General features: G+C 42.0%; 1 protein-coding gene across 22 annotated transcripts in view; it reads right to left on the minus strand.

Annotated features, from left to right (window-relative positions):
* Nucleotides 1-997: 997 nt before the first annotated feature.
* Nucleotides 998-23058, minus strand: part of LOC120995626 (ABI family member 3 binding protein) — a 409717-nt gene continuing 387656 nt past the window's right edge. For all 22 annotated transcript variants that reach the window (XM_040424962.1, XM_040424958.1, XM_040424957.1 and 19 more), the window contains 5 exons: nucleotides 18708-18787; nucleotides 17041-17070; nucleotides 9173-9334; nucleotides 5823-5945; nucleotides 998-1573 (listed from right to left, as the gene is read on the minus strand). In XM_040424962.1, the coding sequence (XP_040280896.1) occupies nucleotides 1458-1573; nucleotides 5823-5945; nucleotides 9173-9334; nucleotides 17041-17070; nucleotides 18708-18787 (511 nt within the window). In that variant the 3' untranslated portion in view covers nucleotides 998-1457. The remainder of the gene's footprint in view (nucleotides 1574-5822; nucleotides 5946-9172; nucleotides 9335-17040; nucleotides 17071-18707; nucleotides 18788-23058) is intronic.

Below are 23058 nucleotides of genomic sequence, written 5' to 3' on the forward strand. Positions count from 1 at the left end.
AAGGGAGACAGCAGAACACTACATGTAGTACAGATAAAGGCAGTACAGTGTGTAGTACAGCTGGATAGAATTACAGTATATACAGTACAGGGAGACAGCAGAAGAGTACATGTAGGACAGGTTGATAACAGTATGTGTAGTACTTCTGGATACAATTACAGTAAGGAGTGCATGTTGCACAGGCAGATGGCAGTATAGCACCGGTAATATACTGTAACTTTGATAGTCCTTCTCTATCAGTGCACAGATCAGTCGATGCACTTCAGTAATACAGCGCCGTTGAATGGATCTACTTGCCCCATGTGATGCAATGAATCACAGGCATTGGTGCTTGCACAACCAGAAGTGGTTTTGAATTACGATGGGCCCAGGAAAGACCACGGCATGTTGAATATATAGTAACCTGCACCCATTGTAATATGAGGGACATCTATATACAGGGAGTAGGGAAGCAAGCCTGAAGGTTTCATTGAATTCCTGCATGTGACGCCGGTATGAAAGCATAAAGAGAGAAACTGCTTGTCGTATACGCTCTGATACAATTCTAATAGTTGCAGAAAATGGATCACAGTTTTGTGGTGAAATTTGATCCGGATCCGAGGAACCCCTTGGTAATCGTGCGCACAGTGTCGTGGGAGTAACACAAAGTACAAGAGCAGCGTTTAAAAAAAGAAAGATCAATATCTTTATTGTAGCGTTTATATATCATATCGCTCTCTTCAGATACAAAACCAGGTTGCATTTGGAAATAAAGCTATATTGGATATACTGTACATTCTGTAAAAAGTTAATTACAAATCTATTTATAAATCACATGCTTATGTTAATCTTAAAATATTTGCAGCCATGAAAGGAAAATGTAATCTTGCACTAAAAAACGGAACCTATGTAAGTACCTGCCTTGTTTGTATCTTCCATCTATCCATCTAATGTCACCACGCGGTGACAGAACCAGGAGGAGATGCCTAAGGGTGATGGGATTTCTGGAAGGGCATGCTACAATGTGATGTCTAGATGTGGGCACCAAGGTCTTATATGAGAAAGAGGTCGTAGACACTGACATGAAAGACACTCGATGAAATAAATAAAAAAGAACGTGGGCGTTAATGACACTAGATGAAGATGATCATGGACAGAAACATTAAAACCTTGCTCGTTAGAGAATGTAGTTGGATAAAACTCTGCTTCAAAATATTTCTTACAACATTGTGATAAATAACATAGACACTGCTCTTCTTAAAATACTAGAAACAGGGAGCCAGCTTCCCGAGGTTTATCTCCTATGAAGACAATATCCTTATCTGTAGACTGATAAATATGGAAGCAGTCTGTTAACTCTGCAACATTAATACATATCTTACATTAGTAGGACCAAGTAGAGTAGATTGAAGCTAGCGCATTGTCTATAGATCAGATGGTGGCTGATGATGCAGGCGAGTCCATGAATACCATTCTTCTTACCACTTCCCGGGTATAGATATTCCACATTCATACCAGTGGACATAGCTGATGTGCGTCTGGCCTCCCATATCCCCAAATTCAACTGGCTGCTGGCGAACGGATCTGTAAAATCCTGGGTAAAATATCAAAACGTAAAGTAAATTTCAAATGAAAATACATTTCTGAATGTTATTTGCAGCTATGTTCTGATTTCACCATGAAGATCATCAATCAATATAAAATGGGGAAAAAAACATATTTCCCTAGCACCTAACCCATCTCCTCCCTGATAAGGAGTAGCAGATCCTCTCAACTTTACTAGCATTTGCTCGATTTTGTGTCTAAATTTAGCACTATTTTGCTTCATTTGCCATTTTCTATTTATTGCTACATCTGATTGTAAAGCCTTATTTAGCTTCTTAACACCTTTTACCACCTGGAAGAATATTCAAGAAGATAAATAGACATAGGCCTCATGCACACGAACGTATTTTGTTTCCGTGTCCGTTCCATTTTTTTGGGCGGAGAGGATGCAGACCCATTTATTTCAATGGGTCCACAAAAAATGCAGACAGCAAACTGCATGCTATTCGAATCCGTATGTCCGTTCCGTAGCCCCGCAAAAAAAATATAACATGTCCTATTCTTGTCCGTTTTAGGCATTGTTACAATGGATCCGAAAAAAAACAACGGATGGCATACGGTTATTTATTGCGGATCCGCAATTTGCAGACCGCAAAACTCATACGGCCGTGTGCCTGTAGCCTTATTCTGTAAGTATTGAGGGTTTTCTAGGTCCAGTCCTCTGCCTCCAGCTTATGCTCTCCAGCTTGCTCAGCAGTGTCAGAGTCCACAGAGTTCAGAATTAATGAAGTACAAGTTACAACTTTTTTTTAAAATAAAACTATATATGTGTATGTGTATATATATATATATATATATATATACATACACACAGTATCTATCTATCTATCTATCTATCTATCTATCTATCTATCTATCTAATCAGCCTGCTCAGCTATTATGGTAAAAGATTCAGTGTAACTTCATAACTTCAGTGTAACGTATTGACTTAAATCACTACTCATTATGAGCCTGTGAGTCCAGTGGGTGCCCCTATTAACTGAGTGACCACTATGTCTGTAGTCTGTAGGACCACTTACACTGGGAAGGTGAATTGCACACCCTGATCTCTTAAATAGACGCTCCCACATTTTTTCTGTGTAATTTGCTTCAGTCTAGTTTAGTTGTATCCACACAATTTGAGCACTTTCACTATGGCCAGCTTGGTGATCCCCAGTCTGATCACAAGTCCAGAGCTTACTCTCCTGGGTAGATAGGAAATCATTATCCACTGTGTAGTTGATTTCCTGTGACCTACAGAATTACATCATCAGCTATCAAATCCCTCCTGGCAGCTCTCAGATACATCTCCTTCCCAAGAAACCCCACCCTCCGTATTCCTCGGATGGTGCTGTGTAAAGGGTTGTATTAGACAGCCTGATTCTGCAGGCGATTGCCGGGAAGGAAGCGTCCAGGATGAACGATTCCTGAAGAGAGAGGCAAGGGGTAGATGAAAGGAGAAGATGAAATCCTACCCAGTACTAAAAAGTGGTGGAAAAAGCATGGGATATATTCTCCACTTTCGGGAGCATTCACACAGGACATCCAGACAATCTATCCCAGGGATGCCCAACCTGCGGCTCTCCAGCTGTTGCACAACTACAACTCCCAGCATGCCCTAATAGCTGTAGGCTGTCCAGGCATGCTGGGAGTTGTAGTTTTGCAACAGCTGGAGTGCCGCAGGTTGGGCGTCCCTGGTCTATCCCAATATACCTGATGAAATCCTCATTCCCTTGCTCACTTGTTGACCTTTCTTTAAAATCTCAATTTCTTAGCAGAGTTATTATCAGAACTAATTATTTATACAAAACCACTACATAGATAAAATTACTGTATACTTCTTACAAAAAGTTAGGAATATTTTGCTTGTGGGTGAAATTTCAGGATGAACCTAAAATGCACTCTAACTTTTACAGGTAAATCTTCTGTAAACTTTTGAATGCACATGTCCAACTGTTTAGTGTTTTAGTCCTTTTTACACAACTTGCTGTTCTCTAACAAGGAGCTTAACAGCAAAATTCACAACAGTTGTTTGATCCATAAATCTCCCAATAAATTAAAATTGCCATTTAAACAGTCCTCCTCGTCATGCTGTTCACATTTTGACATTATGAGACCAAGGCAATACCTAACAATTGATAAACATTACCTCACCGTTGCAAGGCTTCACGCAGGATGTTCTTAGACAGAAGTGGCCACTGAGCTTAGAGTGTCACAGAGTCATCAGCAGGTTGCAACAGAGATACAGAGAGACTGGAAGAGTCACAGAAAGGCATAGAAGTTGACGTCCTTTGGCCACATCCCACACTGATGACCACTTTATTGTGAACAATGCCCTGCAGAACCGTATGATGAATGCCACACAAGTCCAAGCACATTTAAGGGAGGTGAGAGGCACACAAGTGTCACATCAGACCATTCAAAACCATTGACATCAGCCTGGTCTAAGTGCTAGACGACCTGCAAGGGTACCTGACCACAGGCATCATCGTTTTGCATGGGGCAGGGAGCATCTACGCTGGATGAGGGACCAATGGGCCTCAGTGCTGTTCACTGATGAAAGTCGATTCACACTGAGCAGAAATTATGGCCACCAACGATGTTTGAGACATCAAGGAGAGCACTATGCATCAGCCACTGTTGTCACCAGACGAGCCTTTGATGGTGGTGGTGGTGGTGGTACAGTGTGGGCAGGTGTGTCTAGTCAATACAGAACTGCCCTACACTTTGTGAATGGTACAGTGATAAGCCCATACTACTTGAATAATATCATTAATCCAGTCATTGTGCCTCTGCATGAACAACACAGGCCAAATTTCATCTTCATGGACGACAATGCGACTGGGGTACCTCAAATGGAGTGGCCTGCACTTTCTCCATACCTGAGTCTCATTAAAAACCTACCGGATCAGCTCAGTTTCTGTGTAGAGGCTTATAACTCTGTACCCCAGAACCTCAATGACCTGAGGGCCATCCTTCAAGAAGAGTGAGATACCATGCCTCAGCAGACAATAAGTTCACTTGTGAACAGCATGAGACGTCGTTGCTCAAGGCAACATGACCAGCATGCTTCTACTTAAATGCCTGACTTTTATAATATAATATCACTGTAGTGTGAACTTTTCACGTTTTCCATAAATTTCACCCGAAAGCCAAATATCCCTAACCTTTTGTGAGTAGTGTATGTTATCCCTTAAGCCTTATTCTCACGGTGCAGTTATCGTTTTCCCTTTTTGCTTAAAACCAGGATTGGGTTTAACAAGTTGGGAATAATAAGCAAAGGCATATCTAGGTGTTTTTTTTTTTCCACAGTCCTTTCCTGGCTTTAGCTAAAAAGAAAAAAAAAAAATCAAAAACTTTACCAAACCACATTGTGTGATCCAGGAATTACACAAGTTGATAATAAATCTCATTAAAGCATTTTGTAATCTTGTCTTCTTCTCTGTAACATAACATGATATTCAATGCTGGAATCCTATCACTGAACGTCCATGTTTATGAACGCATTTTGGAAGAACTGATCAGTCATGCACTGTACCAAATCGCCCATGACAAGAAAATATCATATTTTCAAAATGCTTTGATGACTAACAATAACTTACATGTTTGTATAATCTGTTATTCCCATGGGTTTGTGCAGTATGCTCCTAATTAACCCCCTAATTACAGGACATTATTTCCTGGAACTAAGACCGAGCCTGCCCCCTGTCTGAACTAATATCATAGACGGATCTGTCTGCCTCATGTTTTCCTTACATTTTCACGTGATTAAATGACACTCTATATTTTCCTAAGTACGGCTTACCATATTAATTATATCAGTGTGGATGGATATTTGGGATAACATACACCATGTTTTCATTGTACAGCTACTTTCTATAGTCTGCATTACTTTTACCTTACAGTGGAGTAAAATGAATGTAAAATAGGAATTCTTTTCTTTATTTCCGGAATTACTTTATATGATTAGAGAATACAAACCACAGATGAATGATGATTACATCCTTTTTACATTTACCATTTTTAGTGTATTGTAGGGAACAGAATGTCAATATGGCATAAAACCAATGCTGTGGCCCAACATTACTGGTAAGTATCAGCTGAACATCAGCTTGACTTATACATTTCCCTACTTTATTCAAGATCCAATCCTTCTTCTCCTGGCTGTGATCTGCAAAGTGCCTAATGTACCATCCTAATAACCATGCTGAGGGACAAAAAGGAGTAGTGGTGAAAGGTTATAGAACTTTGTGCTTTACCTTTTTTGGGATTCAGCTCATTGGGCCGTAGCTGCTCTCCTGTCCTCCCTTCAAGGAATGAGTCCACAAACTGGCAGTGATCTTCCCCAAATCCTGACTGATCACCTATATTATAAAATGTGCCTGGAAAAAAAGGTAAAAAAATAAATATCAGAGTGGTAACATAATTCACTTTAGCTTTTGTATTCCAAATTTGCCAATTAGGATCTTAAAGTATCAAAAGAAAGTAGGTGGGGATTTATCATAAGGATAATATTTGAAGTCAGTTTAGCCGTTACACCTAGAGGCCCAGCTTCCCCTGAAACCGCTGTGGCCTCTGCACTTTGACTTTAGAAGTCAGGTCCTGGCGAGATAACGTTTACACTGCCTGGCCCTGTCAATCAAAGTGCAGACGTTGAGACAGTTGCAGAGAGAGCTGAGCATTACACCACACTAAATTGCTCCTAGTGGCTCATTTGCATATATTAAAACTTCATTTTTCTCAGCAATGTGTGCACATATGAACATGGGACCAACACAGATGCCTTCAGCTGCCAAGTGCGTGAGCACAGCAGGGGTGGACTGGAACTTAAAGTGGCCCTGGAAAAAAACTAAAAGTGGCCCTATTTTGTAGTGGGGCCCAAACTGACGGAAGGCGGGGTAAACACAAGTAGGCAGGGACAGCAATACCATATTGTGGCACATTATACCACGTCAGCAGAGCCAAATACCATAGTGCATCACAAAATACTGTCCCTCTATGGTGGCCTATGCAAGATGCCACGTTCTGTTCTCCTACTCCAGTTGCCCAAGGATGGCAATACAGTTAAATTCAGAAGTCAGGAGGGGAGCATCAGAATATTTTTTTTACCATGGGTGGCGGTCGTGAGGAGGGCTTAGGTAGCCCCCTGGGAATCGGCCCACTGGGGAGTTTCCCTGTGGGGTCTATGACCAGTCCAGTTTCATAGGTATAAATCTGCTGACAGATGGCCCTTTACACTTTTATCTAGAAATGCTACACCAGTTTTTTACACCACTTCCTACTGGAGTGAGTTTGCTAATAAATTTTTTAAAAAAAGCTACAGTGATATATATGGAAAGAAACTAAGTAACATAGCTAACCACAGCCACTTTGCTGCCAGCTTTTTAAAACTGGAGTGAGTGGTGTAAAAATGCAAAAAGCCGCAAATTGTTGTGCAAATGAGCCTAAGGGTACTTTCACACTAGCGGCAGGACGGATCCGACAGGCTGTTCACCCTGTCGGATCCGTCCTGCCGCTATTTTGCCGTGCCGCCGGATCGCCGCTCCGTCCCCATTAACTATAATGGGGACAGGGGCGGAGCTCCGGCGCAGCACGGCAGTGCACGGCGAGAGGCCGCCGGACTAAAAAGTCGAACATGCAGTACATGCATTATAGGGTGAACAGCCTGTCGGATCCGTCCTGCAGCTAGTGTGAAAGTAGCCTAAAAAAGTCACAAAATCCAAAAGTCACAAAAAGCCAAAATTCTGGACTGCAGGGTTTAATAAATCCCCCCCCCCTAAATCTTTACAACGAAAAGTTTATTTTTTGATGCATTTGTTAATGAACTAATTGTTTGATGTAATTTTCCATTTAAGCTACCCATACAAATAAGAAGTTCAGCTGACTGTTGTTGGAAAATTATATGTGATTGTTTGCCCTGTCCAAACACAGGCTAATGTCTGCCAAAAGTGCCATGTATCAGGTTGGATTACTTCTTCACCCATGACCCCCCCTAAAGTGGAGGAAAATGTAATTGCGTGTTATGGAGCGAATACTTATGAGCACTTCCATTATGGAGGTGCTTATTACTGCAGGAAGTCCAGGGAGCGGTGAATGCAGCGCACCCTGTGTGGGCTCGGTACTTACTGCTTCCTGGTCTTCATCGGCAGCATGCTGTACTGTGACCTGCGCATAGAGTGACCTTATGCTGTGCGGCATCGGGTCACAGCACAGCGCGGCAGGAAGAGCAGCAGCTGGATCTCAGGAGTGGCGGCGGCATCCAGAGCAGGAGAGCTAAGTTCATTTTTTTTCTCTCTGATCTGAAGTCTGATTAAGGGTCTTAGAAACATTGGGGGTCTGATCTGATGTCTGAATGGGGGTCTTATTAACATTGGGGTTCTGATCTGAGGTCTGATTGTTTTTTTTAAAATTAACATTGGGGGTCTGTATCGAGGTCTGATTAACACTGGGGGTCTTATGGGGGCTCTGAGCTGACATCTGATTAATATTGTGGGTCTGATTGGGGTTTTGAGATGAGGTCTGACTCACATTGGGGTCAGACCTCATCTCATGCCATGGCACTGGCATTGCGTAGACACAGAAACTGTGCCCATGTGGTCTGGAGGCTGCCAATCTCAGACGGCTGAGATCAGAAAAACCTCTGACCTCTAATGATGAACCCCGTATTTGCCAGAGTCAATGAGGCTGGTAATGCAAAGGGGGAGAGGCTTTTTGGTAGTGTTAGGGCTCATGCACACTACCGTATGTATTTTGCAGTCCGCCCCTAATAGAACAGTACTAACCTTGTCCGTAATGCGGACAATAATAGGACATGTTCTATTTTTTTTGTGGAACGGAAATACGGACATATGAAAACGGAATGCACACAAAGTACCTTCCGTTTTTTTTGCGGACCCATTGAAATGAATGGTTCCGCATACAGTCCGCAAAAAAACTGAACTGACACAGAAAGAAAATACGTTTGTGTGCATGAGCCCTTAAAGGGATCCACATTGACACTGTCTTTGCTAGTGCCTTATATGAGAATATAGTTCACTGGAACATAGTATAGTTTTAGTATATCTAGTTGCATGGTTTATGGATGTCCTATTTAGCAGACACAAGGTAAATACTGGAAAGTGGAAAGGAATCAATAAAGAAAATTTCCCTATGAGGAAAATAAATAAATAAAAAAATCGGAAAAAAGAGTTAGTTTTTCAAATAATAACACATAGGCCCTGATTTATCAAGACCGGGATGTACTGCTCATGCGCTGCTGACCTGCACACGACAAAAGCCCAGAAAGAGGGCTCCCTCGCTGAAAACATCCGGTATGACGATTGGCTGCAGGTGTCGTCATACGTCATGGCAAATGGCGCAAGGGAATCTGGTCACCGCCATGGCCAGCAACCCAGATGTTTTCAGTGAGGGAGCCCAGGGGATCATCACAGGCCAGGCAAGTATCTTTCCTTTATACGTCTGGCCAAGTGGTGGTTTTGCGCGATTCTTGCACAACCCCTTTAATTACTAACATGTTTATAAGATTCATTTACAGTATATCACAGACTGATCAGATGAGATCAAATGATAAAAGTGACCTTTCCATGTGCAGCAATATAAAGAGTATTACCTGCGAGGGTATCACTCAGGTAAATCTTATATCTGAGAGAGTTACAGAGCTGAATGCCAACAAACTTCTTATACCACGTTCTCTTGACAAATTGTTTTCCTCTGCAATCTGAATAGGAATCTGCTTTGAATTTAATTTCTGTCCATATAGCATCCTTTCCTCCTGTACAAAAAAAAACTGAGCTTCAGTAACGGCATAGAAATCAAAATGTAACTATGAGTGGAAATGGATGCCAGAAAAGAATGACATTATATTAAATATGGAATATTTATAACACTTCCTGAAAATGAAAAATTTTACAATATGGCAATGCTGGAGGGTGTTACATGTGGTGATCAAAGTTCCAAGATTGTTACTTTATATACAGGCGGCACTGTTTCTGGTCTTCTCTCTTAGGCCTCATGCACACTACCGTGCAGTTTTTTGCGGACCGCAAAAAAAAGGAAGCCGCCCGTGTGCCTGCCGCAATTTGCGGAACGGAACGGGCGGCCCATAGTAGACATGCCTATTCTTGTCTGCAAAACGGACAAGAATAGGACATGCTATATTTTTTTTGTGGGGCCTCGGAACGGAGCAACAGATGCGGACAGCGGTTCTGCAGTGGCCTCTGCAATGGCCACCTGGTCCATTAGCTGGACTGCATTCACACCCTCCACTAGCTCGTTAGCCATTGACCTCTCCCATCACCAAGAGCGTCTGCACCGGTGCCACGAGACAGCCCATGGGAGGCATGAATAGCAAACAATAGTGTTATGTATATATAAAAAAAAAAAACAATGTAGTCTTTAGATTATGGAGTGCCTGAGAATATAATTAGGATTCTGCTAACAGACTTGCATATTTAGTCCTACTCACACTTTACACACTTCATCCTTCTCTCGCACAAGTCCTCATACAGTTTTGTTGATGGAAAAATAAAGCAGGGCTATCTGAATGTCGTAATAGGTTTTTGTTTTTTACCATAAAGCCTGTTGTTATTGTGCGCAGTGTAAAAAAACTGAAGCAATGGCTTTATAGCTTTTGTTTTAGTGATTTGTACATTTGTAGAAATTCTGGTGTGAAAAGCTGGTAATTAGAGGCTATTTTATGGTGCTACATAGGCACTGCTCGTGTCTTCCTGAAGGTTTCTTCTCTTGTGCTGTCTGCATCCGCAAATTACAAAGCATGTCTTATTCTTGATTATTCTGCCACAAGACTAGGCATTGCGACAGATGGTAGCGAGAAAATTGCGGCATGCAAACGGACAGTATCCCAATGTTGTGGATCCGCAGTTTGCAAAATGGATACGGCCTTGTGCATGAGGCCTTAAACAGGTATTCACCAGATAATTTTGCTGCTGTAAAGCCCCGGTTACATCTGCAGCGTGCCCGCCAACTGACAATACAACAGAAAGGAATAAGTCAGGTAGCTGGGTCACAGCAAGAAAAGCACAAGTACCAAATGGGAAAACAGAAGCAAATCCAATAAATAGTCCAGGAGCCAAATAATAGCACAGCCAAACAAGGGTTAAAGGGGTTGTCTCATCATGGACGATGGGGGCATATCGCTAGGATATGCCCCCATTGTCTTATAGGTGCGCGTCCCACCGCTGGGACCCGCACCTATTTCGAGAACAGAGCCCTGCAAGTGAAGGAGGGAGCACTGCGCATGCGCAGCCGTCCTCCATTCATTTTCTATGGGGCCGGCGAAAATAGCCGAGCGCTGGCTCGGCTATTTCCGTCGGCCCCATAGAAATGAATAGGAGCGGGGGCCGCACATTACTTACTGCACAGAGAACTGGAGGTAGATTAACTCTTAGTTACCAGGAAAGTCAAATCATAATACTGCCGGGTAAAGCAACGTGGCAGAGATCAGAGAGAAAACGAGGTACAGTTGAAATGAATGGCCACAAAGAACAATCGACAAGATGACTGTACAACTGTTACATATGACCAAACTCTACGCAAGCAGTGCCAGAACGTCAGCAAAGATACGTTTTACAGTACCATCTCTTTAAGGCCCTGTTCACAGGAGCGAGTTTTCCGCATGGGTGCAATGCGTGACGTGAACGTGGAGTTTTTTTTTTTCACGCATCAGTTCTGCTTTGCGTGAAAAACGCAGCATGTTTTATATTCAGCGTTTTTCACGCAGCCCTGGCCCCATAGATGTGAATGGGGCTTCAGTGAAAAATGCATTGCATCTGGAAGCAAGTGCGGGTACGATGCATTTTTCCCTGATAGTTGCTAGGGGATGTTGTTTGTAAACCTTCAGTTTTTTATCACGCGCGTGAAAAACGCATCAAAACGCATTATACTCACGCGGAAAAAACTGAACAACTGAACGCAATTGCAGACAAAACTGACTGAACTTGCTTACAAAATGGTGCGAGTTTTACTGAACGCATCCGGAGCCAACCTGTCACGCTCGTGTGAAAGGGGCCTAAGGCCATGTTTTTTGCCCGGACAAGATGCGGGTGCGTTGCGGGAAAATGCGCAATTTTTCCGCACGAGTGCAAAACATTGTAATGCGTTTTGCACGCGCCCGAGAAAAATCGGCATGTTTGGTACCCAAACCCGAACTTCTTCACAGAAGCTCGGGCTTGGGATCGGTGTTCTGTAGATTGTATTATTTTCCCTTATAACATGGTTATTTCCGAAAAATTGCGGAACGGATGCGGACCCATTTTGCGGACGTGTGAATGGACCCATATGTAAATGATCATGTACAGAAGTAAAATCCTGGCTTGAGTTAAAGGGAACCTGTCACCAGGATTTTGTGTATAGAGCTGAGGACATGGGTTGCTAGATGGTCGCTAGCACATCCGCAATACCCAGTCCCCATAGCTCTGTGTGCTTTTATTGTGTAAAAAAAAGATTTGATACATATGCAAATTACCCTGAGATGAGTCAGGGACAGGACTCATCTCAGGTTAATTTGCATATGTATCAAATCGTTTTTTCTTACACAATAAAAGCACACAGAGCTATGGGGACTGGATATTGCGGATGTGCTAGCGGCCATCTAGCAACCCATGTCCTCAGGTCTATACAAAAAATCCCGGTGACAGGTTCCCTTTAAGGCTGTATTACACCAGCAGATAATTGTGCAGATCATCGCTAACAAGCTTTCTGTGTAATACTGCCGCTGATTACCCGATGAACGCTTATTCATCAGGCAATCGCAATATTTAAGCATGCATATAAATCATCGTATGCTGGCGGCAGATCCTGGTGTCTAATCACACTCTGCTGCTGGCAGATAATGGTTTTGTATGAGGACAAGCCATGGCATTAGCGATCGCTCCTCCCCATACTGTGAAGGAGATTGCTGCATGTAATCCCAGCAGTCTCCTCTGCGGTCCTCCTCCTACAATACAAAATATACTACTGTGAATGAAAAGGAATGCGGTATTGATCGGAAGAATGTTACAACCTTAATCGCTGTCTGAATGTGGGTTGACTTCATAAAAGGAATACTATGTAGATGAGTGAGGGGCACAACAAATGAACATCTACAGAGAGAAAACTGCAACAAAATGAACTAAACTTACTCTAGTACAACAGTGCGCTAATTATTGTTATATTGATGTGTATGGAACAAACCTTTATCTTCAACAAAATAAAGTTCCTTCACATTTAAAACTTGCCATTCTTGAAGAAGTCTCTGTACATTGGATCAACCTCAAAAAGCATTTTTCAATTTTTTAAATATTTTTGTAGTCATCCTGATTTTTTCCATTAGTTTTTAAATTGATTGTGTGGAGGAATCTTGGATAGGATATCCTGCAGCTTGGAGTAGCAGCTAGCACAGCACTGTCCAGCGCCTGGTGTGTCTTTTCTCTCTTTTATTGCATACAGATCACTCAATCACTGTTACATTTTATGCCATATATTAAGCACATTTGTTTAACAATAGTAATTTATTCACATGGTATTGAAGTTGATATCAAGAACTGTACATTAGTGCTATAGTGGCAGCCCTCCGCCATTCTCCTTTTTCTGGCTCGGATCTGCTGGACTTCTCCTCTTCCTTCCCAGCTGGTCCGACCGGTGGAGTAGCTCCCAGGTTATTTATGGAGGCCTCGGCCTGCTTCTTGTCAGCACTGCCTCTCTCTGCCTATAGGGGGTGAATGTGTGCATTCTCTGGCTCTTAAAGGGCCAGTGTGTTCCCACCTTAATCTTTCCCAGCCAATGGCTGGTTACCTAAGGTACCTTCTCCTGTGGAAGGGTGCCTGAGCAGGAGGTTGCAGTTTGCTAGTTCCTGCAAAGGAGTGTTGTTTACTTTAGTTTGCCCGTGTACTGACTACTGCCTGTTTCTTGGATTTTGACCCTTTGCTGCCTGACCTGACTTCTGTCTGATCTCTGTACTAACTCTAAGCTGCTTGCCCTGACCTTGGACTGCTTACTGGATTTCACGAACCCTGTCTGCCCAGAACTTGGCTTGTCCCTGACTACAGTGTTTCGTGATCTTTGGTGTTCCACACTGGTATTTCTTGGGGTCAGCAGTCATTTGAACAGAGACTACTCAGAAAGGTAGTGGCCTGGTAGTTCCCCTGTAGCAGAGTCCAGATCCCTGTATAGGGGTTAAAGGGTGAAAACCAGGGGGGTCACTTAGATAATGCCATTGCGAGCAGCCTCAAGCCAAATCTGTTCAAGTGACACAGTGGGTCCATATCCGTCGCGTAACATTTATTAATACATATTTGACATGATATAAAGCATATTGGAGGCCAAAGCCAGAATATGTAGTAGTTTTAATATACAGGCACAGGCCTAGGCTAATAAAATCACTCTTTTCCACACATGCAGTGCAGAATTTCATTTTACAGACCACATGTCTGCAACAAAACTGATGTCATTCTGGAATGTACCTCCTTTGTTCTGTCATCTCTGTAAATCTTATTTATTTTCTCTCAGTTCCATGGCTGCAATTTGAAATATCATGGGGATATTTACAATGTATTTGGAAAGTCTTCAGACCCTTTCACCTTTTTTTTTCGCATAGAATGTCAGGAATCATTGTTAATTTATTGAAATGAAAAACCAAAATATTGCATTGACATAAGAACTCAGACCCTTTACTCTGTACTTAGTTGAAGCACTTTTGCCACAAGGTTTGCAGACCTGGATTTGGAGATCTTCTGCCATTTTTCTCTGCAGATCTTTTCAAGTTCTGTCAGGTTGGATGTGGACCATCAGTGAACAGCCATTTACAGGTCTCTCCAGAGATGTTTGATTTGGTTCAAGTCAGGGCTCTTGCTGGGCCACTCAAGGACATTCACAGAGTTGTCGCTAAGCCACTCCTGTGTTGTTTTGGCTGTGTGCTTAGGGTCACTGTCTTGTTGGAAGGTGATTCAGTCCAGTCTGAGGTCCAGAGCACTCTAGATAAGGTTTTCATAAGGAATATCTCTGTACTTTGCTCCATTCAGCTTTCCCTTAACCCTGAGCATTCACCCTGTCCCAGCCATTTAAAAACACCCCCACAACCATACTTCACTGTAGGTGTGGTATTGGGCAGGTGATGAGCAGTGCCTGGTTTCCACTAGACATAATGCTTAGAATTTAAGCCAAAATTTTAATCTTGGTTTCTTCAGACCAAATAATCTTTTCTGAGAGTCCTTTAGGTGCTTTTTTTCTTTCATGTGTCTGTTACTGAGGAGAATCTTCTTTCTGGTCACTCTGCCATAATTTGCAGATTGGTGGAGTGATGGTTGATCTTCTGGAAGTTTCTCCCATCTGCAAACAGGATCTTTGGAACTCAGCCAGAGTGACAATTGGGTTCATAGTCATGACTCTTACCAAGGCCCTTCTCCCCCACTTACTTAGTTTGGTGGGCTGACAGCTCTAGGCAGAGTCTTAGTTATTCCAAACTTCTTTCATTTAAGAATAATAGAAGTCACAGTGCTCTTGGGAACTTTCAGTGCAGCAGAATTTTTTTTGTACTCTTCTCCAGATCTGTGCCTCGACACAATCCTGTCTCTGAGCTCTACAGACAGTTTTCTCCTCCTCATGGCTTCATTTTTGCTCTATTATGCATTGTCAGTTGTGAGACCTTATTTAGACAGGGTTTTGTCTTTCCAAATCATGCCCAATCAACTGAATTTACCACAGGTGGACTCTATTCAAGGTGAAGAAACATGTCAAAGATGATCAAGAGAAATCAAAGGCCCTCAGAGTCAGAGCTAAATTTCAGGGTCTGAATACTTATGTCTATGCAAAATATTAGTTTTTTATTCTTCATAAATTAGCAAAAGTTTCTAAATTTTGTTTTCACTTTCCCATTATGGGGTATAGACAGAACATTTTTTTTCCGTCATGTATAATGGAACCAAACAAAACCATTATTTGACCCCACAGACATGTATCAGGACGGAGCGAAAGAGAATGCCTCTTAAAGGCTCCCGTTTTGTTTTCCGTCCTAAAATTCCGTTATATTCCATTAAAACTCGTTATAACGGAACATATAATGGAATTCTCTAACCCCAATGTAAACTTGTCCTAAGCTGGATTCAAGGCATCGCACCCAGTCAGAATACTACTCCGTACTGATGGGGGCAAGCACCCTGAAACAGCTGTCTACGAATTGACATCTAGTTTGGCTATATTCCCTTGTCAAATCCCAAGGCTTAGAGAGTCAGATTTTGACTCATAGGGAGCTGCCTCCATAAGGTAGCGCTCTAGCAAGATGGTTCTTTTTCTTGGGAGAAATCTCTTTGCATATTCATTTCCCATGGAGCATTGCCAATAAGTCTTCATTTCATGGAGTACTTCCAGTAAGTCTCTATACAGGACTGGTGTCTTTAAGGAGATATGGCACCCTGCCTAAGCCTATATATATATATATACATATATATATATTATTATATTTTTTAAACTTTATTAACTTTTTTAAGTCCCTTTATCAGACGTGGACGTGCGGTCTTTAGATCACTTCTTCCATATACTACTGTGATTTAATACAGTAGCGCATGGGAAATTCAGTAAATCAGCATGCTCCAGCTTATCACCACCAATTTAAGGCTTCCCCGATCTCATCTCAGGGAAGCCGTTCGGACCCTGGGAGTGCAGCTCTCCCGGGAAAAGCTGCCTCAGATGCCACCATCACAATTGGCCACAGCATCTTAGGGGTTAAATGTCTGAGATTGGCATTATTGCCACAACTGCTATGGTGCCCGCTCCACTCTGGAGGAGGTACCTTTCTTAAAGTGCTGACATCCGCTGTACATGTATGGCAGATTTGAAGGGTTTCAAACACTTCCTCTCTGAATCTTATTTATGCCTTTAACATATTTAAAGGTTTCGATCATGTCCCCGCTTTCCCCTTCTTTCCTCAAGGCTATACAGATTACGTTCTTTAAATTTCTCCTGATATGTTTTATGCTTCAGACCCTCCACCATTTTTGTGGCCCATCTTTGCACCCGTTCCATTTTATCTTTATCTTTTTGTAGGCGAGGTCTCCAGAACTTGATACAGTATTCCAGATGTGGTCCCACCAGTGCTCTATACCGCAGGATCATATCACTCTCTTCTGACTGGTCATACCTCTAACTGTACTTGTCCACAAACTGCACTCATTTTGATATCAGGGCCCTTAGATTCTTCTCTTCTAAAGTCCTGGTCAACAAAGAACTGCCAATATGATACTTAGGTAGAGGGTTCTTTCACTAACCCCTATAAAAATATCAATCCTTTTACACACTTACCAAACCTTCTATGAGACAACTACTGTTTGTTTTGTGTGGCTGCTACTATATTACAATACCTAGTGTAGTGGGCACTTCTGATTTATTTAACGATTTGAATGATAAGCTATATCATTTATGCTATAAATATTTGGACATGAAGAAAACAGTTACTATAATCCTGGCCACGTTGATGATCTTTCTTACCTGTAACTGGTTCACTTACTCTTGGGTCAGCTGCAGAAAGAACATACTTTGTTAGTTGCTGTATATGCACATAAGATATTCAATTTCTCTATTACCTATGTTGAGATGAATAAAGGAGCTATCAACCTAGTGCTTTACATTGAGTCTTACAACCCTATGACACAACGGTAAGACTATACACACATGGACATAATTCCAGCATATTTCTCAGCAAAGATTATGACCAGATGTGTAGTCAGCTGAAGATGTTGCTCTGGAGCACAAATCTCTCCAGGATTCCCATGGTGCCTAATATTTTTAAATTAGAATTTCAGATTTTCAGCTGTCTTTGGAAACATGATAACCCTAAATCAAGAGCTTTTTTTAAATGAACTGGTTTTACGTCACATCATCTTTCTGCATGAAATATGTTCAGCTGTTTATTTATCTCGGCCTTATGTGTATAGGTAAACTGTTTGTTTTCCTCATTTCAAACATGACGCAGTTCACACTGTTGTGAAAAGTTCCATTCAGAGCCTCCGGCAGCAGCTCTGTCAAATTGGATAGCACAAAGAGTGCACCATATACAGCTGTGTTTTACACCCCGGCCCCGCTCTGAATGGGTGTACACCCCTTTCAATGCAAATCAGCATGAATTTCATCCGTTTTGATGTTTATCTTCAGAAAAATGGCAAGTACCGTATATTACTGGATAAACTGTTAAGATATGGCAGATGGAACTATGATGGGACTCTTTTTAATCTGGTCAAAGCCTAAAAGATCCCTTTAATAATTTCTTTCAGATTTTTTATTTCCTTCTATTGAATATAATAACAAAAATTCTATTATGTTAATAAAATGTAGTGGAAACATAGTGGAACTGAGAAGTGACATCAATTAATAAATCCCATTGAAATCAATGATTTTGAATTCTGTACGTGGTGAGCGCGATGACGTCAGCGAAGGTCCTTTTGCAGGTCCTTCAAGAAGAACAAAGGAGAGGATCCCGGCTGCGCGATCAAGTGAATGAGGTAAGTAATGTTTTTATTATTTTTTATCCCTCAATTGACATTTGACTTTGCATTCTGTATTAAAGAATGCTATTGTTTTCCATTATAACCATGTTATAATGGAAAATAATAAAGTAAATGGGGTCCCGGGTCACTCATCCCTTGTCTCCTTAGCAACCATGTGTGAAAATCGCACCGCATCCGCAAGCAAGTTGCGATTTTCATGCAGGCCCATTCATTTCTATGGGGCCTGCGTTGCGTGAAAAACGCAGAATATAGAACATGCTGCGATTTTCATGCAACGCACAAGCGATGCGTGAAAAACATTGCTCATGTAAACAGCCCCATTGAAATGAATAGGTCAGTATTCAGTGCGGGTGCAATGTGTTTACCTCACGCATTGAACCCACGCGGAATACTCGCCCGTGTGAAAGGGGCCTGATACCAGTATCTGGATGCAACTTGGCGGAGGGGGCTCAGGAAGGTGAATATGTTTTTTTATTTTATTTTAACAACATCCCTGCAGTTGCCCCATAAAAAATTCAACTCAGGAAACTCCTTTAACTCCTTTTACAAGTTGATACAATAGAAAAAAAAAAAAAACGTTGATTTGAATATATGTATATCCCCTGAACATGCTTTACACACTGGCCAACAGCAACAAAAGTACGTATTTACCTGATTCTGTATTAAATTCCACTGTTGTACTGCTTGGTCCTTCACCAAGAGGATTTTTTGGTATCACTTGGAACTCATAACTATAAAATGAAGAGAAATAACAGTAATCAGTTAGTGGTTTTCTACAGCTGGTCTCATACATAGGGCTCTGTGCCATTGGTATGTGGGGCCGGCACCATGCCTGCACAGTTTGGTTAACCTGCTAATTACAGAGAAGTGTCCAGAATTGTGTCATGGTTTTAATTACTGGAAATATCTTTACACTTTCCCTGTAGGAAAAATAAAGTGAGATCACAATAAACTGGAGTGCTGGAAGCTTTTCCATAAGCAAAACTTTCTACATATTAACTACTGTATTGTGAAATTGTTATGAAGGGCAGCGGTGAGGACCTCAAATGTGACCCTAGACTCAATCAGAGGGGCTCACATGAAATTCATCCAGGGTTTACACACACACACACCTTGCTCATGCAGCTGTTCTTAGAATTTAAGTTTTTTTTCCAGACACTTTAGGCCAGAGAATAGGTTTGGACCTAGCAGTGGAAAAACATAAAACCTTTGCAAAACCTATCATCTGAGATTTGTCCTTGTTTTCACTAGAATATATATGTAGGGGACATAGGATGCAAATACATCCATATAAACTTTCAATTATATACAATCATTACTTGTGAAGATGGTAAAGATCCTACAGAAGTGATAGACGCTGATAGACAGATGACAGTGTTGGAGGGAGGCCTATTTCCTGATCATTAAATTACAAAGCGGTACACCCTGAATGCACAGGAGCTAATGAGGGCCACACGTGGACCAGCTTGCTGGGCATACTTGCTGCAGGGTTCTATGCAAGTCTGAAAAATAATCTATGATAAAATATAATCTAACACAAATCTAACACAAATATAATGAAATAATTTGTTCTAGCTGTTGTGTTAGAAAGATAAGCGATACCCTTACTGATACAATACACAGTAGTTCTACACAGAGAATAAAAACTTTAAGGGGTTGTCCAGCCTTCACTATGCGATGGCCTATGCTCCCTTTGACTTCATCAGTGCTGTAGTATACTAGATTGATGGTGCTGACTTCCGGTGATGGAGCTACACTCAAACAGCTGATCGGCAGGGGTTCAAGGTGTTGTATGCCCACCAATGAGCCTGTCCTGAGTATAGGCCACCACTTAGTAAAGGCTGGACAACCCCTTTAAAATTCAAAAGTCATTATTATTTATTAGGGATGAGATAAGAATGTGTCAGGCACTGGCTAAAGGGTGAGCTAAGGCTAGTAATATTTCCATCCTCAAGTCAGTGGTGTTGGGTAGCACAGGTAATACCTACAGTTTATTTCAAGTGAATGGGAGGAGCATTGCAATAACCAGGAATGGTCACTAGACTGTGTTCAGAGCGCATGTCGTTCCAGTGCCTGGTTCCAGTGCTGGAGTCCTGTAAACAGCTAATCAGTGGAGGTCTCGATCCTAAGGATTGATGATTAACAGTTAAAGGAGTTCTCCAAGAATGATTTAAAATGGCCACCAGCAACCTGTCCTAGAATGTGAGCAGGACGAGGGGTGGGATCTCACCACACTAAGCTCTGGCACATGCATATGCTACATTTTGTTGAGCTGCTCAGCCATAAAGGCATATCATAGGCAGTATTGCATTATTACCATCTATTGTAGGGCAGCGTAGTGAGTACTTGCCCCTCACCCCCTAGGCAGCTCTGCAAGTGGAGGTAATCAGTCCTGCTCACATTCTAGTACTTGTTGCTGGCCATTTTAAATCATTCGTGGAGAACCCTTTTAAGTCATGGACAACCCTTTTGTCAAAAAATAAATAAAAATAATAATTTAAAAAGTGTAAAAAAAAAAAAAAAAATTGACTTGTAAATTCCCCCCCCCTAATGAAGTCAAACATAGAAAATTTATATATACATATTTGGTATCCGTAACAATTGCCTGCATAAAAATATCACATGATCATACCCCATTAGGTGAAAGCCGTAAAAAAAAAAAACATTAGTTACATCGCCTCCCACAAAACGTCAATCGATCAAAAAGTCGGATGTACCCCAAAATGGTAGCAATAAAAATGTCAGCTCATCCTGCAAAAAATGAGCACTCACACAAGACCATAGGCAAAAAAATGTAAAAAATATGGCTCTAAGGCCTCTTGCACACGACCGTATGGCTTTTTCAGTATTTTGCGGTCTGTTTTTAACTGATCCGTTGTTCAGTTTTTTGTTTCCGTTGTGTTACCGTTTCCGTTCCTTTTCTGTTCCGTAGTTCCGCAAAATATCTCCGTATGGTTTCCGTATGCGATCCGTTGTTTGCGGTTTGCAAACAAAAACATGAAATTTTTAATCATTAATGTAATGTACAATAATGTGTTTTAACAGTATACACATGGGCAAAGTGGGAGTACATTCTGTTTTTTTTGTGGAACCACTGAAATGAATGGTTCCGCAATCTGCAAAAACGGAACGGAAACGGAAAAAAAAATAAGTTCGTGTGCAAGAGGCCTAAGAAAATTGCAACACAAAAACATGATTTTTTTTCTAAAATTGCTCTTATTGTATAAAACGTAAAAAAAAAAAAGAATACAAAATAGACATATTTGGTATCGCCGTGTCCGTAACAACTGGCTCTGCAAAAATATCACATGATCTACCCCATCAAGTGAATGGCGTAAAAAAAATATATATGCAAAAACAGCCTTTTTTAGTCACCTCATTCCCCAAAAAAAATAATATCAATCAATCAAAAAGTCGGATGCACCCTAAAATGGTAGCAATAAAAACGTCATCTCATCCCGCAAAAAACAAAACCATAGACCCCACACAAGACCATAGCCACAAAAAGTTAAAAATATGACTCTTAGAAAATGGCAACACAAAAACATGATTTTTTTTTCTAAAAATGTTCTTATTGTATAAAACGTAAAAAATTAAAAAAAATAGACGATCTAAGGCTACTTTCACACCTGCGTTCGGGGCTCCGCTTGTGAGCTCCGTTTGAAGGGTCTCACAAGCGGCCCGAACGCATCCGTACTGCCCAATGCATTCTGAGTGGATGCGGATCCGCTCAGAATGCATCAGTCTGGCAGCGTTCAGCTTCCGCTCCGCTCAGCAAGCGGACACCTGAACGCTGCTTGCAGCGTTTGGGTGTCCGCCTGGCCGTGCGGAGGCAAGCGGATCCGTTCAGACTTACAATGTAAGTCAATGGGGACGGATCCGTTTGAAGTTGACACAGTATGGCTCAATTTTCAAACGGATCCGTCCCCCATTGACTTTCAATGTAAAGTCTGGACGGATACGTCTGAACTACTTTCACACTTAGAATTTTTTTTAAACTATAATGCAGACGGATCCGTTCTGAACGGATCCAAACGTCTGCATTATAGGAGCGGATCCGTCTGTGCAGACATCAGACGGACCCGCTCTGAACGCAAGTGTGAAAGTAGCCTAACCCATCAAGTGAATGGTGTAAAAAAAAATTGAGAAAAATGACACCAAACAGCTTTTTTTTGTGACTTTACCTCCCAAAAATGAGATAAAAAGTAATCAGTGTGAACGGTCACGGCTTATTTTAATCCTGCAGATCTTGCACACCGCTGTGGTTTTGAGTGCCTGCTTTGTGGAGCAAAAAAGCGCCATATAGGAGCTGTTCGCACAGAGCTACAGGCACCTAACTGGGCTTAGCTCTGGCACGTTTTTGGAGCATCAGCAACATCACCAGATCCTCAAGCAGACGTGGCTCTGGCTGTTCTTTGTGAGATACTTGGCCTCTGCTCTTTATTGCTCCCTACACTGCCTTTCTCTACTAATGTTGCCTCCTCCTCAGCTCCAAGGTCCTGTCCTCACCCCCCCCCCCCCCGCGCTTTTATCAGACTATGAGATATCAAGATGGGCTCCCTGACTGCCCTGTCGCTGCCCCAACACCAATGCCGTGGCTACAGATGCCACTATTACTACAACCATCAACACAGGTATGCAGGCCTCAGGTATGCAGCCTCAACCTCCTTCTCAGGGTAGCCGAAATGGTGAGGGCTCTCACACTGGTCAGGAGACTCTCTTGACTATATGCGATAGGGTGTGGTGTTTCCCCCCCCCCCCCCACTTCTTAAGAAAAAGGAAGACGCCCCTCTAGGAATGGGCAGCGAAGACTGAGAGGCCTCCACTGAAAGCCTTCTTTGGGGCTGCAAGGAGGAGGAGCAGGAGGAACGCTGTGACCCCTGGCTCTACAGCATTGTGTTGAACTCTGAAGTCACCTCCACATCATTCTGCTGCAATAGAGAGGAGTGAGCCATCCAATCCCCATTCACATCCTCTTTCTCCTCAACTATAATATTGCACC

The sequence above is a fragment of the Bufo bufo genome, chromosome 3, assembly GCF_905171765.1.
Source record: "Bufo bufo chromosome 3, aBufBuf1.1, whole genome shotgun sequence".
NCBI classification, from domain to species: domain Eukaryota; kingdom Metazoa; phylum Chordata; class Amphibia; order Anura; family Bufonidae; genus Bufo; species Bufo bufo.